At 38.1% G+C, this 24,643-nt stretch overlaps 1 protein-coding gene across 20 annotated transcripts in view; it reads left to right on the top strand.

The window, feature by feature from the left end:
- Positions 1–24,373, top strand: part of DLG2 (discs large MAGUK scaffold protein 2) — a 2,057,646-nt gene extending 2,033,273 nt beyond the window's left edge. For 19 of the 20 annotated variants that reach the window (XM_027039894.2, XM_053202582.1, XM_053202585.1 and 16 more), the window contains 6 exons: positions 10,201–10,251; positions 11,235–11,336; positions 13,792–13,964; positions 16,339–16,448; positions 21,438–21,529; positions 24,200–24,373. In XM_027039894.2, the coding sequence (XP_026895695.1) occupies positions 10,201–10,251; positions 11,235–11,336; positions 13,792–13,964; positions 16,339–16,448; positions 21,438–21,529; positions 24,200–24,306 (635 nt within the window). In that variant the 3' untranslated portion in view covers positions 24,307–24,373. Of the gene's footprint in view, positions 1–2,833; positions 2,876–10,200; positions 10,252–11,234; positions 11,337–13,791; positions 13,965–16,338; positions 16,449–21,437; positions 21,530–24,199 lie in introns of all 20 variants that reach the window. The other variant, XM_053202597.1, reaches the window with a different exon arrangement.
- Positions 24,374–24,643: the final 270 nt, after the last annotated feature.

Below are 24,643 nucleotides of genomic sequence, written 5' to 3'. Positions count from 1 at the left end.
GAAAGGGCGAGCTAAATGTTTAGAACAAGAAAGCAGAAATGTACTTTATGTCCTTTCTTCTGCCTTTTTACCCAGAAATATTTAATGACCTTGCCAACTTCCATAATTGGGGTGTACTTTGCTATTAGTAAAAGAGCTATTTTATTGTCAAAAGGAACATGCATTCTCAAAAAATAAACATTAAGCTATTTGATCTTCCATGGGTAATTCTTTGTTATTAACTACGGTTGATTTTTTTCCCCGACTTGCAGTGATCCTGCTTGGCACGTTTGTATGATAAAATTTTAGATATGTATTAATATGTTTTTCTATCAGTCATTTATTAGCTGTATTACATCATCAGGTCTTCATTCTATAGTATAGAGTGCAAAATAAAGTATATTAAACCTTTAAATTTTCTAGTTATTAATGCCTTAGTCTGTGTCTCATTGCACTGAGCAGTAAAAAATAATAATCCTGTGTTAATCTACTATGCTATAATTTTTCTCTCTGTAATACTAACACCATTGTATAGGCACCAATGAAATAAGAACAGTATTGTGTCTTTTGCAGCTGTATCACATGTTCATTTTTTTGGTTGATTTCGTTTTGTTTTAATTTAACAGCTATGGGCAATATTCTTAGAAGCTGTTCATTTCATTTGTATTAAACAAAATAGCATTGAGCTGGACTTTGTTTTCAAGAGCTGTTTCTATAACCCTGTGTAATGATATGCTTCATCCTTCAGATTGTTAATTTGGACTCTTTTTTTAGATATATGTGTAGAAAACAAAATCTGATCAAGAGTAACTACTGATCTTTTTGAAAGATGAAAACTTTATCTTTGAGTCTCTATATGGAGTATGTCATAAAATTTTTCTTGAATTAGTGGCTAAAGTTCAGGTATTGATTTCAACATTACCTGGACAGCATCAAGTACCACCAGTTTCTAGATTTTCAACTGGGGTCGGTGGGGGGAGGGGAAGCATTTTGATATATTGTTAATAAATGAACATCACTAAAAAGTAGCTGTTATTAGAATGTCAAAAATTTGAGTGATGACCTTTTAAATCCAGAATGTGCAAATATTTGTTTACTTTTTAAAAATTGAACAGATTTCACTAAATTTATTTGCCAGTTAACGCTACTATTAGCCATAATTTGCACTTTAGCTTGAACATATTTTCAATTTCTCTTTACATACAAAGTGGAAAAATTCTGTTATACAATATCTTGATAATAAGAGAGATTGGCTAAGCAAAACACTGAATAGTGTAGCTTCATTCTTAGTTAAAGTAAAAAAAAAAAAAAAAAAAAAAGACTAAAAACCCTGTAATCCTCAATTCAAGGTACTTGAGATAATCATGTACATGAAGATACACCATTGTTGGGTGTGTACCTTGACTTTTTTCAATAACAGAAAACAAATTCACATTTCTTTCCCTGGTGCCCCTTTGCACTTGTAAAATGTGTGCCTAAATTAGGAGTGCAGTCCTGGTCATACATGCACCAACACAAAGAGAAATTATTCATGTGATTTTGTGATTTTAACTCATGTTTTGGTTTTCCTTGGTTTCATTCTCTAAAACTAATCCTTCTAGGATGTATTAATTAACTTAATTTTGAGAATCCTTTCACAATATATACACATATCCCATTATCACATTGTATACTTTAAGTGTATTACAATTTATTTGTCAATTACACCTCAATAAAGCTACAAAAAAAAATCCATTCAATTCATGAGAACGTACAAATACGTTTTAAAGCACTTTTTTACTGTTAGAGAATAATGTTATATATTCTTTTCCTTTTTGAAAAAATGTACAACAGTTGCCACTTTTTAAAAGCCTGAGTTTATTGCTGATGAGTATCAGAAGTCAATCACGTATTCCTCATTTAATTAACCTGATATACAAAGAACTTGATAAGTTAATGAATTTATCTTCTATAACTTAACACAGAGTGCAAATAAAATGATTTCGGGACATAAAGTCTCTAAATTTGGCACATGTATCCCTGTTATATCAGCTAAACTGTGTTTTCATGAAAAAAAAATTTGACATATCATTGTACAAGAAAGTTATTTAACATGAACTAAAAGCATATTTCATGCCAGGACCTGTGTTTGGTATCAGACCATTTATCCCCTGCCTGTTTCATTCCTCCAGAACCTAATAGCTATCCAAGCAAGAATCTTAAAAATAAAATCAAGAAGATATTAAGCTGATTCATAAATCATTTTTCAGTGACTCATTTCTTCCTCCAATATTTTCTCCTCACTCACTGAAGCAGGAAAAGTCTTCAATAGTCCCTTTTCATCCTGAGAATTAGTTTAGGAAGCATCTATGTAGAAATAAATGTCAAGGGATCAACTGGCAATGTGAAATGCAATATTCCAGCAAAATACCTAAAGGCTAAAATAGAGAAACAAAAAGCTTGTAAGAAAACAATGTCTACACACCAGAAGCTTCTGAACTTAGAGTCAGGAAACGGTCCAGCTGAGACACATTGACCTTTGTAACATGAAACTGGAAAATCAGTCCCGTATGAATGGGGTTAAAGTATTTATAAAAAGAAAAGTGCTTAGATGGACATTATACATTTTTTGTGATTAAGGTGCTTTCCTGTTTACTAAAAAGAAGCCCCAGCAATCAAGTAGCAGCTTCCTGTAAAATGGAGATAAAGTTTTCATCTTTTGTATCTTACGGAGTTTTCTTAATGCCGTCTCTTCTGCAGCCTTTCCCTTGCCTTCTGCTTACACTTGTAGTAGCCATGCATGAATGTATTCCTTCGCGTTCTGGCTGCTCTCCAATGCTTGGTATTTCTTTAATTTGCTGTGCTGTTCTTGCAGAACATGTTTCTTCTAATGCCAGCGATAGCGAAAGTAGCTACCGTAAGTTATTGCTTTGGTTTGTGGTTCTTTCCTTTGCAATTGCTCCATTGCCTGTGGTGGTCACTTCAGATTTTTGCTGTCGTTGTGTTCCAATTGCTGCCCTTTATCATCCTCATCCAAAGCAAATGGCTTGAAATGAAATCGTCGTTTGATGTGGAAAGATACAAAAGACACTAGGGCCATCTGTGGACTCTTTTGTGATCTGTGCAGGCAGTAGCAGTCTTGCTAGTAAACAATTCCAGCCTCTGTTGGCTGCGGCCTGCTGATGCACTTCTCCCAGAGAAGATGGGAAAGTTCAACCTGGTGGACTTTGACATTCTGCCCCCTAACATAATTAAAACTCCCTGCAGGAGGGATGAAAAGTTTGATTTCCCTTCTCATTTTGCCTTTACTTTCTGTTCCTGGCTCCCCTTTGCGAGAGAAAGCTTGAGAAATTACAGTGTTCCTTTTAAATTGAGTGTGAACTTTTATATCTCTTCTCTCCTTGATTAATATTTTAAGGTAGATACTGTGATATATCTAACTTTTTTTTTTTGATGGTTGGGAAGTGATGAAAAAGTTTCATCCTCTAATGTTGAAGGAACTCACTTTTTTTTTTTAAGTTAACAAATCTTGGATCAGAAAGCTTAACTTTCTGAAAAGGTAGGTGATAAAAATTATCTCTGGTCTTTTTTGGGTCCCCTCAAGCCATTTGCTTAGTGTACAAAAATTTTCACCAAACACCAAGCAATCCCTGTGATGCATTCTTGTGGTTTCTTACCACCTCTTACTGGTTTTTGGTGACCAACGTAGGTACATATTACTACTGGGATCCTCACAACTTCTATAATATTTATTTGCCCTCCTTCATAAAATGGGTTTACTCAAAAGCAATTACTGAGGATATTAGAAAACTACAGGCCCAATACAAATGATCCACAGCTACCAAGAGAGAAATTGGTTGGGTTTTTTTCCCCTTTGAATCGTGTATTAATTAAAATTAAAACACTCTTTATTTTTTTCCTTCCATTACAGCATGGTTACGTTATAAAACCATGCCTTTTTTGTGGTGGAGTACCCACTGGTATTCTTGGAATGTGACAGATTCAATGTGGATTTTGAGAAAGACTTCATAGAATCAGATTGGTAACAAATAGAAAAAAGCACAAAAGAAGAAAAGTGCCAGATGGAGGGAGGGACCAGAGGAGGAAGATGAAATGAAAACAGATACCTTTGATCAATCAGATAATATTAGAACCACCTAATTTTCTTCCACAACAGAATGGCAAGTCTTATTGGTGAAAGGTATCAAAGGGTTCTTGTTCTCAACATGAGCCTTAATGTTTTTCCCTTCTTCCCACTCTTAAAATTTTATGATTTTCCCAAATTGGCAAAACACTTGCCTCCCCCTTCCCTTCATTGAATTTTAAAACAAAGAGAAACCAGGCCAAGAAAAAGTGACCAAAAATTGCCTTCCTGACACATGAGGTACCCTCAATTTAGTATAAGGAAAAATATAACTTGTGTGTAGGGTTTCACAGGACCAATGGCCCTCGTTTCTCTGATATTCAGTTCTAAGTGTTGTGCTTCCATCCTGCAGACACAGGTATAGAAAGGGGAAACATCATACCTTCTCCTTTCAAGTCTCTTTACAGAAAGTAGATATAAGAACTATGCTTTTCTTTGTAAATCCTTCTTAGAGTATTTTAGAGGCCCCTGTTTTCTCTTTCAGGGGTAGGAATATTCTTCCCAGAATAATTAAGTTAGAAAAATTGGCCCAATGCTTTCAGCTGCTTAAGTTTTTGGTGGTGATGCTCTAAGATGACGTCAATAAGTCTTCATTATCCAATAGTAGGTGCACATAAATATTTACTGGGTGAATAAAATAAGCACTTGCAGCAGCTTGAATTATCTATGAGAAGAGAGAAGAATTGGAGCTGGACTCTATGACATTAGGAGAGCAAATGTAGAGTCCAATAATCTATATTGGCCTGGGTCTCATCTGAGGTTATAGTTCAGCCACTCAGATTGCTTTCTTCACAAATGAATAAAAGTAAGAACAGTCTTTGTTGTAGCTCAGAGGAAAAATTTCCATCTTTCCCCAGGATGGAAATATGAGGAATTATGGAGGATTATTCATTTATTCAGTCAACATCTACCATGCCATGCTCTCTTCACAGGCACCATGAGAGCCAGTATGAATCTCAACCAACTCTAGAACTCAGCACTCAAACAACAACAAAATACACAAAGTGCAGCAGTTTCTAGGGTAAAAGTGTTGCTGAAGAATAGGAGAGACTTCAGAGATGATTTCAAAGGAAGTGACCTTTGAGCTGAGTTTTGGAAAGATGAGGTGCTTGCCAGCTAGACAAGTTGAGGAAGAAATTTCCAGGTGGGGCAGTGGCAGGAAAGAAGGCATGGAGACTTGCAACATGCCATGGTTGGAACAGACATTGTTTTCAGAAAATTGCCATTTTGAAATCAAAATAACTGCATTTTTGTATTGAATTCCTGGGTTTTGCTGTAATTATGACTAACTTTTATGTTTATGAACAGTAGTATAGACAAATACTATAAAGACCCTCGTTCACTGTTGTCCAGGTATTCTTTTTTTACTCTTAGAACCATTCTGTGTCCACTCTGGGATACAGTGGCTTTAAAAAATGGTCAGTGGTCAAAACAAAGTCCCAGACCAGGATGTCTCAGTGCCCCAGAGGTACCATTCACACTGCATCCGGGACTCATATGTTGTGACAACCTTAAGTGAAGCCACATGTATTTCCTGAGATACACACACATGCACACACACTTACACAAACCTCAATTTCTAATAAACAGCTCAGACATTTCCTGCACCATCTCAAGCATTATAAAAAAAGAATTTTTCAAAGCCCAACTGTACTAGCACTAGCTATAATGCAGTTAACTACAGCACACCTTGTGTAATTCTGCAAAATACCCCCTCAAAACTCTCTTAATTAAGGACTAATTCCAGATTTCTCTCTGTCAACAGAGTAGTACAGTGAAGGCTTGTATCTGTGGTTGTTTTTGTTTCTTAGCTTTCAAACGTCCTCATATTAGGATGCAATAAAGACCATCCATGTAGGCATAATGAAGACTGCAAGTCTCTACAGCTGAGACCTGCCTTCCCCAAAGCTCATAAAGTTCTTTATGTCATCACTGGTAGAGGGGAACTGATGATTATCTTTCTATTCTATTGGTGTTCATCAGTTAAGTAGGATTTTCAAAATGATCTGAATGTAACTGAGTGCTGATATGAGGAGACCCAAAACTTTTCCACTGGAATCCATCAAAAAAAGCCCATATTCTTCTCCTTTCTCCACTCTGCTCAAGGATTGCCCTTATAAATCCTCTAGTTGTTTGGACTTTGTAAAGCAATTTTTCATTATATATTTTCTTACTTGATTTCTGCAATAAAACAGTGAGATATGTCTTATATTAACATTCCATTTTACAGATGAGGAAGCTAAAGCTTCAAGAGGCTGCATAATATAGTGGCATTATAAGACCTGCAAGAGATTTTACTTCTGAATTCCATACATTGTCACTCTGCCATATGGTTTGTAATCCAAGCCTCTTTATGTTTTAAACAGTACATTTCAACTATTCCATACCGGCTACTGAATTAATACAAGCAGAAACATTTATGTAGCATTAACTGTGCACTAAGCCTGGCTTTCTGTGTACATTAACTGATTTAATCTTCTGAACCACCAATTCACTATGTGACCTTGAAGAAATCACCCATCATCTTTGAACCTCAGTTCTCTCTTATATAAATTGAGTAGCCTGAGTTACAACAGAGATGGCAGGCAGATTTTAACCAAGATCCCAATGCTGACCCATGGGTAACAGCCACCAGAAGAATTGTATTGAAAAGTACTGAGGCCAAGTTGAAGCCCAGCAGTAATGGGGGCAAAGATCAATCTGTGATGCTTATCAAGGGCACGAAATGGGGGAGTGACAGCGTATGCTCCATACTTGCCATCTATGAATCACATGAGCTCCAAACCCTTTCTTAGCACTGATGTTCCATACCTCTAAGAACCTAATTTATTTTTAATAATCATCAAATGCAGGTGCTACACACTAAATTTAGAACATTAAGTGTACTGCCCCTGGTCTTCCCTTCCCTCCTCTCTCTTTTCTAGTTTCTAAAAACTCCTAACAAACACCAACTTGCTTTTCTAGATCATGAGGACATCTGAAGGTCTTACTCTGAGTCCCTCTAGTTGTGACTTGCTTCCAGTTTAAACACAAAGGTCTCACGGAGACTGTTAACAGAGGCCTCTGCTGACTCCCTGACAGTTGCAGCTCTCTGCACACAGCACTGTGCTGCTCTCCCACTTTCAGCCATGCACTTGCCAAAACAAGACCAAGTAATAGTTTGTACCTTTTTGTTAGCTGTTATTTCTAAGTGCCAACACCTCCTGAGAAAAAAATAGAAAAACTACTAAGAATGACTATTGTACAGAGACGACACACAGCAGCATTAACAAAAAACACAGTTGGTGTTTATAGATGGAGCACTGTATGGCCTCCCAGTAACTCTGACCTGGGTTCAGCTCCTAAGTTTGCCACCCATTCTTTGTTCATTGGTAAAGTGTCCCTTTTATCCCCATCCCAACAGAAAATTCTACATCCCTTTGAGTAGTCAAAAAAGGTGTGGTTTTAAATCTTGACTCCACTACTTAATAACTGAGGAAACAAGCCCCATTAACATCTCCAAGCCTCAGCTTCTTCATCTGTAAAATGGGGTTCATTAGAACACCGACCTCAACAGAAATGGCTGTGAAAAATAGAAAACAATGGGTGTGAAAGCCCTTTATGGCCATACAGATGTGAATTGTCTTTCCTTTATTACTGTGACTCTTTTCCCCCCTTCTCTTAGTCTCCTTCACATTCCCTGTAGACCTTTTCGTTCCCACACATGAAAGTAAAAATTGGCTTCAGGTGCTGTAATCACAGCTATTATGTAATCCCATCCATGACAGCTTCCCTGCAGGTTTCCTAACATAGTACTTGATTGGTACAGGGTCTTTGGAAGTGGGATGGACCCTAACAAAAGGATGCTACCACCAGTCTTCCTGCTGTGAACAAGAACCAATGCATTTTGTAAGTTAGAAAGTAAACCAGAAAGCAGTGGATAAACAAAAGAACTACAGAACTCTCGAACAAAGTTAATCAAAGCTGTGTTGCTTTGTCCTAGTTTTCTGAATCACAAATTAAACATCCTGACACCAAATATCTTATTTAAGGTTTGCCTTTAGACTGTCCCATCAGAATGATCTGTAAGGACATTGGAAAAAGATTCCTATGGGAACATGACGTGTTATATTTATTTCGAGAAAACCACACTTCCCAAAATGAAAGCATCCAGACAGAAACATAAAGTAAAACCTATCTTTGGCCTCATTACTCATCCCATTTCCTACCACTAAAATCAGAATGCAAATTCATTGACATTTTTTTCTATGATGAACACTGGGACACCATTGGTAAATGAAACCCAGTCCTTGCCTTTATGTAGTTCCTTGTCTAGTAGTACAGAGGCTAAGTATCTCCTGGTGTTTAAAATCTTTGTTGCCCAGTGATCAGGATTCTCCTCTCACATATGAATCGTTCCATAAAGATTTCCCCGTAAAGTTACAGTCTAACACTGCAGTACTAGTCTGCCATGTTGCTAGCCCCAAAGCTATACTTTGTCCCCAACTATTTTAACAGTTACCTTCTGAATTCCTATGACCTCTACCTGTCTCAGGCTTTAGACAACTGAAGTCAACCACTTTCATTATTTTTGGCCTAGACTGTGTAAATTTCAGCTGTTTAGTTTATAAAAGGGAATCATATTGTCCTGAATAAAAAATAATAATTGTGACTCTGACTCCTCACATACTAAACCTGTGACCAGGTGTGGAAAAGTCCCTGATCATCCCTGGAGCAGCCATGAGTAGATGTCACTGAGAAGGAACATCAAAGCTCATTCTCCATGTCATGAGGAAGTAGCTTAGTCTAGCAGTGCCATTCTCAGGGTAAACTTGCTTGAAGGTGAAAAGAGATATGACTCTGGCCTGGTGCCATTTCTCACACTTGAAAAAGTAAGATACTCTCAACCCCTTCCTCATCCCAGCTACCTAGTCTCCAGGGAAGACGTCTATGCTTCACAGCTTTATCCATATATTGCCTAATACCTCCTAAATTAGTTGTCATCAAAACTGCTTGTAAATATTAATTCCTTTTATGAAATTAACTCACTTTTCCTGATTCTGTAGTTATTGAAGGAGGAGCACATGATATTGACGATGGAATGTATATCTAGGGGGTTGAGAAGAGAAAGCAATGGGATGCATGGCCCTTTGGTCTCAGGAAAAAATACCTCCTAAAACACTCCTCTACAGAACAGCATACAGGAAGTCCTTTCCAATAGCTCTAAACTATTTCTGTATCAAAAGGCTATCAGTACTGGGCCTAATTGAGGAGAAAAGAGTAGACCCTTCTGGGTTCACAGCTGAATCAGGCTAATCTCATGCCCAGTTCATCAACTGGGTGAAACACATGTTTGAAAAAGTAATAGCCTAAAACCAATTAACTTTCCATAGTTATTTGTTGACTTGAGGCTCACTGTGAATCAGAAGGCCTGTAGTAAATGTCATTGGAGGGGCTGACACTTTTATTACGTTGTCTTCCTTAGTTCTCTTTCCAAAGTTTTAAGGCTAGATTTAGCAGTGATTCTAATCAGTGATTTAGAGGCCTCCTCAATTTTTTATCTCCTTGAACTGATCCAGCACTTTCTTAATGAATTACCATTATAGTAAAATCTTCCATGTCCCATGGTATATGCTGATGAAGTTTTTGCAACATAAATGAACCAAGCAGACACTTGCTTTTGAACAATGTGCTTTTTGGGGAAATTAAATAGAAGATGAAATATCAGGTCCAGGAATTCTGATAATGTGGAAACAAACTATTGGATGGACCTCTCCTAGAACTGAATGGTTTCATTATAAGTATAAGTAATAGGGACTCCACTTCTCAGCATCAGAAAGAAGGCAGTCTCATAGGTCACTGCCCTGCTGAACTGTAGGTAGTTAGCCTCCAGTCACTGCTTAGAGTTATGGCCATCAATAACCTGATACTATAATAGTGCTAAAGAGTTTTATGAGGATGATGAAGGGATTTGGGGGGATGGCTCAAGGAGAGAGAGCAAGGAAAATGACCCCTGAACTGTGTCTATTTCCTGTGTTTCAGAGCAGGGCTTGTAGCTGTGGTGTGTGGTATATGACTGGTTGTTAGTTCACTGTAATTTTCCTTTCTTCTCTTCTCAGGAGGGCAAGAAGACTTCATTCTTTCTTATGAGCCTGTCACAAGGCAGGAAAGTAAGTTTCCCAGCATGCTCTGGTTCCTGATTTCCAGGCCACATCAGGTGACATCATTATAGCAGCCAAAGAGTGAAGGACTAAGGATGATAAACTCAGCCTAATGCTCCACTGTCCCCAGACTAGTGTCTGCTCTCTCATTGGCTCTATCATCAAATAAAAAACTTCCCTGCTAAGCATGGGCAGTGACAGCTCCCATGAGGATGGAGCTACCTTCCAGATGAGTGGTCCTAAGTGGAAGGAGCCCATCGAATCACTAAAAAGCCCCACCTAAAGGACAAATGGATAAAATCTCCTGGGAGACTGATGTCCACTTAGAATTGAGAAAGGCTTTCTAGCAGACCTGTCCTAAGATACCAGCTATCTTCTGGGCTGCTCCAGAAGCCTGTATTTCTTTTTCTGGGAGGCTAATGGCTATTGACAAGCATATTGCTGAGAAGATTCAAGCATCGAGGAGGAGTTGTACCAAATGGACTTTAGAGTTCTTTCTAACGTCATGATACAAAGGAATTAGGAAAACCCCAGAAGAGAATAGAGAGCATTTGGAGCTGAGGAAAAGAAATTATAAAAACATAAGGTGTCATTATACTAACAATTGCTTCTTAAAGTCATTATCTAAACAATGGCCAAACAGCTGCTTTGGAATCTTTTTTCACCCATTCAACTGACTAAATTCAGTAGTTGTTTTGACATTGTAAGGCAAAACCTGAGAGTAAGCAAAACTCTTCCAGATGTTTCTTTTCATTGACAGACACTGCAGTTGCTTTTCCCTATTGGTAAATTCCAGAAAGTAGGCACAGCCAATATACTGAATGTTGAACATCAATTTCTCATGCAGGGCTGTATGGGCAATTCATCCAATGAAGTAACGCCCTCACCAGTTCTGTTTGGCATTTTTGCCTTAGCACTCACCCATGCAGAACAGTTTTGCAGTCATGTCCAAGTCTTCCTCCTCATTTGCCTCTTCCCTTTCCTCTTTGCAGTAAACTATACCCGGCCAGTGATTATCCTGGGTCCCATGAAGGATCGGATCAATGATGACTTGATATCTGAATTCCCTGATAAATTTGGCTCCTGTGTGCCTCGTAAGTATCATTTCTCATCTTGCTAGAAGAAAAGCTCGACTCCTTTTGAGACGATAAGGTATAATTCTGTTCCTCTGATGGTCTCTCCACTGATGCAATACTGTCAGTTACCTATTATCTGAGCATCTTTTTTTAATCTGAGCACCTTACTTAATTTTCTCTGCTTAACACTTTTCATCAGCGCTGCCATATATTGTTCTCTATTTAGTGAGCATAATATGTTCTCCAAATTGACTGTGGTCCCCTAAGAGGCAAGATAAATACTTTCTTTATAACTCCCATAGCATTTAAAATAGCATAAGATTATTGATAGTCATCAGTATGTTCTTATAAATTGATTGAAATGCCATGGAAGCATCTTTTCCCATAGAATAAGAGAGATCAGAAACAAAGCCATATATTAAAATCATCTCAGGATGACTTAGGGCCATGTGTCAATCCCAAAACATGTGTGATAACAGTCTAAGGTATTGAGAGGATGAAGACAAGAAGGTGTATAAAACCTTAATCTATGCTGCAGGCCATTGTGGACTTTAATCTGCTTTCTCGTCCTTATGGACAATCATCAGTTCTTCTGGTCCCTCTGTTTATAGCCCTCTAAGGATCCATCTGCTCTACTTCCTCCCATGCACCACACCTTCCCATTCACCCACTACTGCCACTGTGTCACATAGATATGTGTAGAGGCCTTCTGTGTGTGTATGTGTGTGTGTGTGTGTGTGTGTAAACAGAACCTCCCCCCACCAAGTAATTTCAATTTAGTAGATAATTGAGCTCTTAAATCTGATTCCAACAAATATTTTTTTCTCATTCCACATTTTTAAGCTTTTTGTATGCTTTGAAGTGTCTCTAACACCTCAGCACTGCAGATGTCACCCAGAATACCTAACAATAGCAGGAGTTGCATGTGTGTGAGTTCACAGAGGGGAGCTAGGGTGATTGCTGTATGTCATGAAACTATTCCAGCAAGGACTCTGGGAAAGGATCCTGCCACAGAGAATATCTTGAGAAGGTGTCCAGACATAAACGATCCAGACAAACCCTACTCCATTCATAGCAGCCTCCAGTGTGTTTCCCCACTTTGGAAAGAAAAAAACCCAGATGGTCCTTAAACACCATTCCTACTTTTCCCTCTACCTTGTGCTCTTTCTCTTGTTTTAATAGCACTATTTTACGATAACTAATGTGTGTTCATTGTACAAAACTTGGAAAATGCCAAAAAGAAAGTTAAACAAGAAAATAAAAAATATACAGAATTTCACATAGGATCCAGAGATAACATCATTGTTAATATTTTCATAGATTTTTGCCTAGTCCTTCTTTCTATGCACACATTTTCTCCTCTGATTGGGTACATTTTGGATGTATACAATTTTTTTTGGCTTAAAAGTATTTTTAAAGTATTTGAAATTTCATGTAAATATTTTAAATTATTACATAATAATTAATCATTCCTCATTTATGAGTATTTGGGGATGTCTCTACTTTTCTCTAGTTGTAATTATGTTATAATTATTATTTGTAATTTATAAATTAATATAATGAATATCTATATGGATAAATCTATATCTGAATCTTTGATAATTTTTAAGATAGATTCCTAGGAAGAGAGTACCTGAATCAAAGATTGGAAATATTTTAACAACTTTTATTTATACTGATAAATTGTTTTCCCTTCTCTTCCTACCAAGAAGTTTAACCACCTCTAACCATGGTTAGAGTTGATGACTTCTAGTCTTACCTTAAGACTTTTAGTCCTACCTTTTACATCTTTTTAAATCCCTAAATGTGTTTTTACTGTATATCCATTTTTTTCTCCCTACTGGTTATATGACACACTTTCTTGTTTTTGTTGTTGTTGTTGTTGTTGTTGTTGTTGTTGTTTTGTGTGTCCTATAATCTTCAATTGTGTATTGGACATTGTGACACTACATTACTGACAGTCCAGATTTGGTTATCTTTCTTTATAGAATATTGTTTTTGTTCTGGCTGATAATAATTTACTGGCAAATCAGCCTCTTCAGTTATGACTTGGTTACACACTTTGTGAAGATAGGTTTAGAATAAGTCTAGAGTATCCTTCTAAATTTTGGCCTTTTCAGGTACTCAACCAAATGCCCAGTTCTGAGTGAACTCCGGTGTCTCCTAGCACTATATAAGCCCTAGACCTCCCTCTTGGAAATGGAGGTGGAATGAATATAGAGTTCCCCTCGTGGGTTTCTCCTCTCTCAAGATCACAGCCTTGTGTTGCCTGTTGTCTGATGCCTGGCAATGGCTGTTCCATATACTTTGTCTAATTTTGTAGTTGCTGACAGTGAGAGGCTAACTGGTACCTGTTACTATGTCATATTACATATTTTTGTATATCTGTGTTGTAGGTATGGTAAAGAAAATAACTGTAAAGGACATTTATGAATATAAATTATCTTAATTTTATTATTTTTGTTTTATATAGATACTACGAGGCCAAAGCGGGACTATGAGGTGGATGGCAGAGACTATCACTTTGTCATTTCCAGAGAACAAATGGAGAAAGATATACAAGAGCACAAGTTTATAGAAGCTGGCCAGTACAATGACAATTTATATGGAACTAGTGTGCAGTCTGTGAGATTTGTAGCAGAAAGGGTATGTTCACCAATCATCTTATACCTCCCCTAAAGAAGGTTCCCAGGTGGCAAACTGTATTGTTTTGTCATTACTCTTTCCTGATTGCAGGTGTAAATTTTGATTAAATATTCCTTTTAAGACCTCTAAGCAGAGAATCACTTTAGAACAAGGTCATTAATCTTTGTTCTAATCTCAGTAAAGTATGCTGACTGACTTGTGGGGAGGAAGGTGTTATAAACCTAAAGGCAATTAACAGCTTGAAGTTTATGGAAATTCACTTTGTCCTTGACTCACTCATCTTTGGCCCCAGTAAACAGCTTTGAATTTATTAAGGAAGCTTTGTTACTCTTGGTTGTTTAGATCAGGAACCTCAATTCTTTTTGTTAGCAGGAGTTACATTTTATCTCCCTGAAAACTTGACACTCTCTTGGTGGAGGAGTAGGTAGATGAAGAGGGCTAGGGACTAGCCTACTGTTGGCAGAAATTTCAACTTAGTGGGGTTTGAATACTGTAATTCCCTTCTTGCTGGTAATATCGAAGGCTTAGAAAAGAAGAGAATGTTCAAGAGAGAACAGGATAGGAAGGCACTTGAATGTGGCTTCAAGATCTGCCTATAGATAGAGAGGGGTGTCTGGGTGGCTCAGTCAATTAAGCATCTAACTCAACTTCAGCTCAGGTCATTATCTCATGGTTCGTGAGTTTGCGCCCCACTTTGGGTTCTGTGCTAGGTGTGGAGCCTGCTTAAGATTCTCTGCCCCTCTGCCCCTCCGCCCCTCCCCCATCTCTCCTCCTTCTCTCCTACTTATGCAAAAGCTCTCTTTCTCTATAAAAAAAAAAAAAATCTGCCTATAGAGTGTTCCTAATCTGTCAACACAGAGGATTTATTTTATGAGAGAAAAGAAAAGAGTTAAGAACCAATACATTTGTTATACAATTCATACTTGTTGGGTTGATTTTATTTGATTTGACACAACTTTTTGATGTCCTGATAAAAAATTAAAGAAGAAATTTTAATGTCTATCTGAGAATACAGGAAGAAAGCTGTGTCTCTTCCTCTCTCTCAAAAATTAGGTTATATGAGCTTCATCATATTGTTTCTAACCATTTTCCTGATTATTACATCTGTTCTCCCCTTTGAAATGTAGCTATAACCTTTGTTAACTTGAAAAGTTCTGGCCAGTGAATAATCAAACAGCATTTAGACATCTTGTATAGCTGCTGTATTTCACAAATAGCAAACTTGCAATTACTTAAGTGATATAGGGTTGAACCATCTTATTATGTTTCTCCTAGAAGAGCTCAAGTATTCATTGGGGTCTCTTTGTTTTCACGTGGGTAATACACGTGAAACTCATACAGTTTTTATTCCCCCGTTATTGATTTAGGACAGTTCCTATCTGCACAATATGTTTTTTCTCTTCTTTTGTAAAGTTCTTCTGGCCTCAGCATAATGAGGCCATTTCTCCCCGGGAGTTAGAATATCATATTTGGCAAATATATCTACTTTTCCAGAAATACTTTATAAAGCAAGCAACTCCTTGCTCTGAGAACTCATTGCAGTGGAAGCCAAGTTAAATGAGGTGTGCTATATGTAATAGGGTTTTCATTTAACAAACAAGAAATTTATATGCACAGTGCATACACTCTCTCTCAGCACTTAAGATAAAATAGTTAAGGTAACTCTTTAGGTGTCTGTCCTTGGCTATACTAGATTGAGCATATCCAGGGCAGGACACATAAAATCACTCAACAAATGTTTATGGAATTGTTCCAAATTCACGTGATTACCATTCTTTTAGATTCAACATTGGTCAGGGTAAAGCAATGAGGTATCTATTGATTCCAACCAACAATTCTGTCAGTGCTTCAAGACTTGGGTTTGATTTCTTCTAGCACTAAGATTTTGGCAAGTTACATATTATTTCTAAGCCTTAGTCTTATCTTCTGTAAAAATGTGGCTGATAATACCTATCTCATAGATTTGGGAATTTCTTGTTGATAGTTGTCTTCAGAGACGGATTATGACAGCTCCATGAGCGTGGACCCAGTCACATTACATAATGCCACATATCTTCTTTGTGTGAAACATCAGATATTTATTTCAGAAAATTAAGCTAACTGAGATAACACATGTAAAATCTCTATCCCAGTGGCAGGCGCTTAGTAAAGGAATCATAAATACGAGTTATCAAAAGTATTCGATGATGACCCTGTATGTCAACTTTCATTTATGCTTTGCAATGACCTTTTATCAACCTTTAGGAATTCAGTATCCCTTACCTTCCTCTAAGACACACTTACTTTTTTTTTTTGTTTGTTTGTTTGTTTGTTTTGGTTGGATTATGATCATTCTTTCTGGATTAACTCCATATTTTTCTTCTCTTTCTACCAGGGCAAACACTGTATACTTGATGTGTCAGGAAATGCTATCAAGCGGTTACAAGTTGCCCAGCTCTATCCCATTGCCATCTTCATTAAGCCCAAATCTCTGGAACCTCTCATGTAAGTGGAGTGCACAGGAGGCTGTCACCCAGCTGCCTGTTCCACATAACACAGCAAATTGCTAACAGCTCTTTGTCACAAATGCTTATAAGTCAGAAGTTCCATTGTTGATTTTTTTAAAGCATTTCCTTTTTAAAAAATACATTAAAATGTTTTTGGACCTCTAGAGACATAACGTCAGTAATTCCATAACATGTCTTTCCTAATGCTTCTTGATTTTTATTTTCATTTCACAAGTTGTTGTGTGTGTGCATGTGTGTGTGTGTGTGTGTGTGTGTGTGTGATTTTTTTTTTCCTTTGGCTTGTTTTGTTTTGTTGTTTTAAAGGTATGTTGGTTCGGTTTGGTTTTCAAATGCGAGGAAGTGATCATCTTTGCTTGTCTCTTTCTTCTGAAAGCGGTTCCATTAGTAAATCTTTTTAAATGTGTGGGTTTTTATAGAGGGAACAGACAGTATTTTAGACTCTTTCTATTGACATTTCATTTTTTTCTAGCAGATAATTCTTTTATTTCTTAAAACCTCATGTCTGTAAACCACTATCCTTAAAAGGGAGTTTTCTTAGCAACATGGCAGTAACACTTCTGTAACTCACACCAAGAGCTCCATACCAGTGCATATTTATGAATCAGGCAAATCTGTATGACTCAGATTTTTTTGTTGTTCTTCTTATTTTTCAGAGGACTGACAAAATATCTTCCTTCAAAAAAAATCAGTAAACAAATTGGGCAAATACTCACAACCTTACTATAAAGTAACATATTTTCAGTGGCAATTTGATACAAATTGTTGGCTTTGCTTTCTAGACAACTCTCAAACAAATGGGAGGCTGTGGCAGCCAAAAAAAGTAGCAGAGCAAAGAGGCTATGAGCAGGGACTTGAAAATGGGTCAGGCTAGGTGTGGTTTTTTTTTCCCTTGGCCTCTGATCAGTTATGTGACCTCAGCAAGCTGCTTGACCTCTGTCAGATTTAGTTCCTCTCCTCTAAACTAGGCATAATGTGTACCTATTACCAAAACTAGGTAATAATGTGTACCTCACAGCTACTACAAAGGTTAAACATGATTATGAATGCAAAGTTCTCCATTTGGTCTTTAGCATATGGTAAGCATTCAATAAATAGTAGCTATTATAACTGTTAAAAATTTTAAGTTATTTTATTGTAAAAGGAATAAAACCATTTTATCATTACAAAACTCATAAACTACCTTTTCCAAGAGGCCACAAGAGATAATGCCAGATAATGTGTCTGTTGCAACAGTTTTGCTCAAATGTGCCTCCAGTTGGGCCTCGAGATCTTAGAGCATTTGACCGGGTTCAGAAGTAAACCAGAGACTGGAAAACCCCTAGGGTGTGTGGAAAGACCAAAGAAAAGGAAATTACATAATCCCAGAGGTGAAACAATTACTTGCAAAAGGTATCAGCCAGCTGTTCCATGTCTTCTCGAAGAGTGAAGAAGCAAAGCAAGCTGCAGTAGCTAGAATTGCAACCTAAGAGAATTAAGTTAAATACACAGTCAGCCTCTGGGGAAATCGCCAGAGACGTATTTATTCCCATAAATAAAAGATGGACAAAAGTTCTTCCCAGGATGAAGAAATAAAATCAAGAGGTCATTGAAGTGCCTTCTGCCCCAAGAATTTAAGTGTTAAATTATAACATAAAGAGCTTTGCCCATAGCTGGTACATGGAAAAACATGTGTTGATGATAAGATACTAGTTCTTGATAGTATTATCCTTGATAACCTGCATCACATTTCTCTTCATATGGGATACCAGGTTGGGTAGTGAACAAAGTAAATTAAGCAACCATGAATTTCATGATGTAAAAATGATTTATAATCTGCAAAGAGCTTCATAAATATTATTAGCAATGCCAACATTATGAAGAATAGAAAAATGGCCCTCACCTTTGGGGAATAACATCTTAAAGTCCTGTTTCAGAAATAGAAAAATAGTTTTTCACATCATAAATACACAGTGAGATAAATGGCTTCCCAGGGAAGTGAAGCCTGAGGGAGAAACAGCCTTGGCACATTTGCTTTAGTGTGATATTGGGAGACATTCCCATCTGGTGCTCGGTGGGAGAAGGTCTACTTCCTTCCATAACTATGAGATGACTTATTTAGTTTTGCCTGGGGCGCTGTCACAGACACTTATCACCAAGGAAAATTAAACATACTGAAGGCTGGCTTCCACAATGAGATCGTGAATCCGACATAATTTGCTGCAGCCATATTCATGAATCTCGAGTGCAGTAATGGTGACATTCAAACCAATGTGATCTTATTATTAAAGGCTGGATGTTTACTTTCCAGTTCACTCTTTTCCAAGGGTTTTACTTTAGGAGCAAAGCTAGCATGAATTGCCCATTCCCCGGGGAGGAGTGAATGCTAGGTCAACTGGAACAAAAGCATGGCGGCTGTCACATTTAGGCATTGACACATCATCACACACATTATTTCTCAAGTACATCATCCACATCAAACCACAGAGCTTATTAGTACATACATAGCTGATTCTTCAGAGGAGCATAAAATCAAGGGCGTGTATAAAAGAGATGTTCTTTTTATAGCGTGCCGCTGTGCCACTTCTGTTCCTCACCCCCATGCCATGGCAGTGTGAAGCTTCCTGTGTCTCTTTACCTTGCCACCCCCAATCTGTTTTTGCCTTCTTGCTCCCACAGTGACCCGTGTTTACTGCTGTCTTCAACTGTATCATAATTATGTTTATTTGTCCAGTTCTCCATTCATCCATTCACTTACTCATTCAACAAATAAGTCTTGAGCCAGACCCCATGACACATGCTAATGAACAAGCCCTGGTCTCTGCCCTCAAAGAACTCGCAAATTAGGCAAGGAGACAAAGTATATAATAGATGATATATTACAGGATAAAAATCTAAATTCAGTCATGGCTACAGTAAGTGCAAAGGGAATTTTAAGAACATAGGCTAGCATGAGGCAGACAAGTCAAAGGAGGTCCAGAGCCACATGACTTCTTGACATCTGGAACAAAACCCTATCTTTCTATGAAAAGTATCCCTGGGATTAGCCCAGCATCTTCTGTACCCAAGGGTGACATGCACTCTCAGCTTCTGGGGCTCGTGCTGTTTGGGAGAAGAATTGTAGATACCATCCCTCGGGATGAGATGACTTTATTTCAACATCAAGAGTTCAGGAAATTGCTACTTTTCTATACTGCAGCCATCAGATCATGTCTAAAATCATGTTAATGTCTGACTTTAGTTCTTTAATTTTTTTTCCAAATAAGCCTCTTAGGAAAGTCTTGGTATAATGGAAAGTCTATTTGACTAAAATTGTTTTAAAAGAACTCCAAAACTTTGAGTTCAGACAGCAGATCTCCTCTTTTACCTTTACAAGTCCCTTTATTACTTCAGGCCACAGCTACTTGCTCTAAATCCACCTGTCCCATACCCTAATCTCTGGCTTCTTCAGTGGCATGCAAAGGCAGCAATGCTTTCAATATTCTATGTGCCCCTGTGATGCATCCCAGTGGGCCAACCAAGGTATCTTCACTCTTGGCTAGACTTTTATCAGCCCAGCGCAGCCACACTGGTATTCATATGATCAGAGGAAAGAATGGTCAGTCTTTGGTTAATAAAATGTCTTTGATTAAGAAAAAATGGGAAGACAATATCATTTTTATTTAGTGAAGTACAGCTTGTTGGGTAGGCAAAGAATTTTAACACCTAGATGACATGGAAAGATAAAGCTGCTGCTAAGTAGGAATCAGGAGATTGGATTATTTTTCCATTTTCTTCCCACTGAATTTATCCTTGAGCCTAGGTTGGACTTAAATAATCTCACAATGATTAAGGATCACTTATATACACCATCGTTGAGAGACTGACAGAAAAAAAGGGACAGGGAGAGAATCCCAGGCATAATGCCTTTATAGCCCATTCTCCTATCAGAAGAGCAACAAGACCAAGTCAACACTGGAGATTCTTACCAAGATCCTCTACCCTGGCTCCCTATGTAGGTTGCTTGATTATAATCTATTTGAAAATATTTTCTCCCAGCACATTTGATTGTTACATTCTCTCTCTGTCCATTATTCACACCTCCTTCAGCAGATACTTGTAAAGCCAACTGATTACAAAAACAGAGAAGTTCAGGGCTCTTGTTTCTATAGAGGGGACTCACCCTTTGCAGAAGTTGAGCAGGGAGAGTGGCAGAATGCTTCTTTGGCCTGAAAGTACACATGCCTAAGGGGCCTGTAATATTTTCTCAGGAAGCACTTTATTTCTCCACTCCACACATTCCCTGTTACACACTGATGATGAGCCACAGCCCTTGGGGAGGACAGAGAGTGGAGAAATCAAAGGTTTCTGTGAAAGCAGGACCTGCCAACAATCAAGTCTAGTTCTGTCAGATGTGATGAGGTACAAAATGCTGTGATGTCCCTTCCCTTCTCTCCATCTCTTCTCCCACTTCTGACCACCCCTGGAAGATTTCATTCGAATCTATGTCCCATATTTAAGACAGATCAAGTCAGTCAAAGAGTCCAAAGAGTAAGCAGGAAGGTTAGGATTTGGAAATCACATCCAATGAGAGAACAGATGAATGAAGTAGGACAGTTTATTCTGAAGGAGTGGTAGCCTCAAAGGACACGTGAGCACTTGATTTTAAGACCCAGTGGCTGTCATGGAGGGAAGAGGTTTCATCCCACTCTGTGTGACTGCAGAGGACAGAACAGGAACAGGAACAGAACAGGAACCAGTGACAGGAAATCGTAAACAGATAGATTCTGCATCAATCTCGGTTCCAGGATGGAACAAAGAGAGTGAGCTCTCTGGGAGGCGGTCCTCACTGCTGAAATTATTTCCGCAAAGAAGAATCCCAAATGAGGACTAGGAAGCTGCTAAGATTACTGTGCCTCCTGCAGGATTCATTTTTGCCACATATTTTAGTTTGTCAGGATTTGTCAGGTACTTCCCCGTATGTTCTAATACCAAAACCTCATTTTCCCAGGGAGATGAATAAACGTCTAACAGAGGAACAAGCGAAGAAAACCTATGATCGTGCAATTAAGCTAGAACAAGAATTTGGAGAATATTTTACAGGTAAGTTCATTTACCCTTGTACTCTGAGAGAAACAATCAACGGTCTGATGTTTGGCATTTAGAGAGGAGTCCAGGCTTGGTATACCTGGCCCTAAAACCTTCCCACAGAGAAGCCCTAATTTCCCTCTGCTTTACCTATCTGATCCAGAACTTTGGGTTCTCTCTTCTCTGGATTCAACTGCAGCCAGTTTCCAGGTTCCCACTGGCCCTACCCAAAACCATGAGTCACATATGGCACTGAGCTATCTCCTGCTATTAAGAAGATTTTAGGGATTTGGTACCTCATTAGACTATCTCCCTGATATCAACAGAAAACTTTAAAAAAAAAAGAAACTTTTAGGGCTCAGATAGGCAGCATCCAAAGTGGTGACTCATGAGAAGCAGTCTCAGGGCTCCATTCTCTGCTTCAGTGACCTGCAGGTCTATGTTCCCATTAGCAGCACTTGAACATGATCATGAAACACTTCCCAGTGTTTCCATTAATTCTACGTCAAGTCCCAATGCAAGACTTTTTTCCTTTACTTTTTTATTAAATGTTTATTTACTTTGAGAGAGAGACGTGTACACGAGCAGGGGAGGGGCAGAGAGAGAGGGAGAGAGAGACAAACCCAAGCAGGCTCCCTGCTCAGTGCAGATCCAGACCCAGGGCTCAGTCCCACAACCATTAAGATCATGACCTGAGCTGAAATTAAGAATTGGATGTTTAAGTGACTTAGCCACCCACATGCCCCTTTTTCCTTTTTCTTTTTAAACATTTCCTTAGAAACATTAAGTTTGGGGAATAGAGGAAGATTTTCTTGCCCCAGGTATCCTGGGTTCTCTATCCTTACTTTCATGAAACACTGACCGAATCCAAAGAGTAATCAAACTGTGTGGAGTTTGCCTTACAACAACAAATGGCTTAGAAACAAGAAATTCCTTGGGTGGTTCACCATCTCACCATCTGGAGATTGAACTCTGAGTTGGGCTCTACCCTGAGCGTGGAGCCTGCTTAAGATTCTCTCTCCTTTTCTCCCTCCCTCACTCTCTCTCCCTCCCTCTCTCTCAAAAAAAAAAAAATTAAAGCAGGAAATTTCCTCCTGAATTTCCTTGTGAGAAGTTACAGGATTTATTTTTCATCTTAATCGGAATATGACAATGCCAGTGGCTTAGCAGTTTGCAAATATGTTGAATCATGTAATCTTAAGTAAAATTTCTGTCAGTAACAAAAGTATTAATTATGTGTCACCCTAAAAGAACATCTAGGTATAAATATCAGATCAAAATTATTCACATTTTGAGCAGTGGTTCATATCAGAAATAAAATACAATAAAATTATGGAAAGAGCCTAAATGTCCATCAACTGATGAATGGGTAAAGAAATTGTGGTTTATATACACAATGGAGTACTACGTGGCAATGAGAAAGAATGAAATATGGCCTTTTGTAGCAACGTGGATGGAACTGGAGAGTGTTCTGCTAAGTGAAATAAGCCATACAGAGAAAGATACCATATGTTTTCACTCTTATGTGGATTCTGAGAAACTTAACAGAAACCCATGGGGGAGGGGAAGGAAAAAAAAAAAAAAGGAGGTTAGAGTGGGAGAGAGCCAAAGCATAAGAGACTCTTAAATTAAAACTGAGAACAAACTGAGGGTTGATGGGGGGTGGGAGGGAGGGGAGGGTGGGTGATGGGTATTGAGGAGGGCACCTTTGGGGATGAGCACTGGGTGTTGTATGGAAACCAATTTGACAATAAATTTCATATATTGAAAAAAAATTCAAAAAAAAAAGATTAACCAAGAAAAAAATAAAATAGAATAAAAATAAAGTATTAAAAAAAAGAAATAAAATACAATAGTCAATATATTCTCAGGATTGTTTTTGAAGATCTAAACTATTTTTCAGTATCAATTCATTTTTAATCCCTAATGTCCTATAGATAGTGCTGACATGTTTTGGAGATCTATCTGTAAGATAACTTTAGTTCAAAGGAGATTATGAAAGGTACTTCAATCTACTGTCGGGTGACTTGATGTTTTAGGTAATATGCAGGTTATCAGGGTGTTTATATTTCCTCTTATTTATGTTTCTTATAAGTAGTTGTCATAAGGCATTCTCAATACAAACAGCCCTGTGATGGTGAAATATCAGTTTACCAGATTACTTGGAGAATGAATGGGGGTTCCTATTAAAGGGTTTGGGGTTCAAGGGTTTAACTAAAGTTGCCTCCAAACCTTATTATTTCCTCTGTGTCTAAAATGTCTAAATTTCTGCACCTGCCAGAGTAATTACAGCATACAGAACATGAGACCAACTTTCTTTGATGAGCAGGGAGATATCAGTCTGAAAATTGATCAATGCCTAGCCCAGTGTAGGCGCCCATAAAATTTAAATATATAAATGATTCATTTTCCAGAATTACAGACAGACACGTAGAAAAGTAGAAAGACTGTGGTACCCTTGTTACCTGATCTAAGACACGCACTGAAAGCATTTTCTTTTCTTTTAATCACTGATGTGATCTTGCTTAAGTAAATTTTCCATTTTTTTCTTACTAAGGAAAGGTAATATGAAGCTTCCAGATGCGTTTGTCTGTCACTGGTTCGAGCTTCTGCAGTGTGATTGATGGCTGTTCTTCACCAACCGGGGAATGATTCCTGACTCTGCTGTGTTTGCTTTTGTTCTAGCTATTGTCCAAGGAGACACCTTAGAAGATATATATAATCAATGCAAGCTTGTTATTGAAGAGCAATCTGGGCCTTTCATCTGGATTCCCTCAAAGGAGAAGTTATAAATTAGCTACTGCACCTCCAACAATGACAGAAGAGCATTTAGAAGAACAAAATATATATAATATACTACTTGGAGGCTTTTATGTTTTTGTTGCATTTATGTTTTTGCAGTCAATGTGAATTCTTATGAATGTACAACACAAACTGTGTGAAGCCATGAAGGAAACGGAGGGCCCAAAGGGTGGGACAGAAAAGACACTGCAGTATGCAGGAAGGCTTTGGTTTGCTCAAAGTGCCAGGTGTAGGGATGAACCTCTGATGGGCTTTCTGGCCAAGAGATGGGCAGCCTCCTCACCCCGGCAGATGTCCAGAGCTGATTTAGCTGCTGAGCTCTCTGAG

Source organism: Acinonyx jubatus, chromosome D1 (assembly GCF_027475565.1).
Source record: "Acinonyx jubatus isolate Ajub_Pintada_27869175 chromosome D1, VMU_Ajub_asm_v1.0, whole genome shotgun sequence".
In the NCBI taxonomy this organism is placed as follows: domain Eukaryota; kingdom Metazoa; phylum Chordata; class Mammalia; order Carnivora; family Felidae; genus Acinonyx; species Acinonyx jubatus.
The sequence above is the reverse complement of the archived record's forward strand: the minus strand, read 5'-3'. Positions and strand labels throughout refer to the sequence as shown.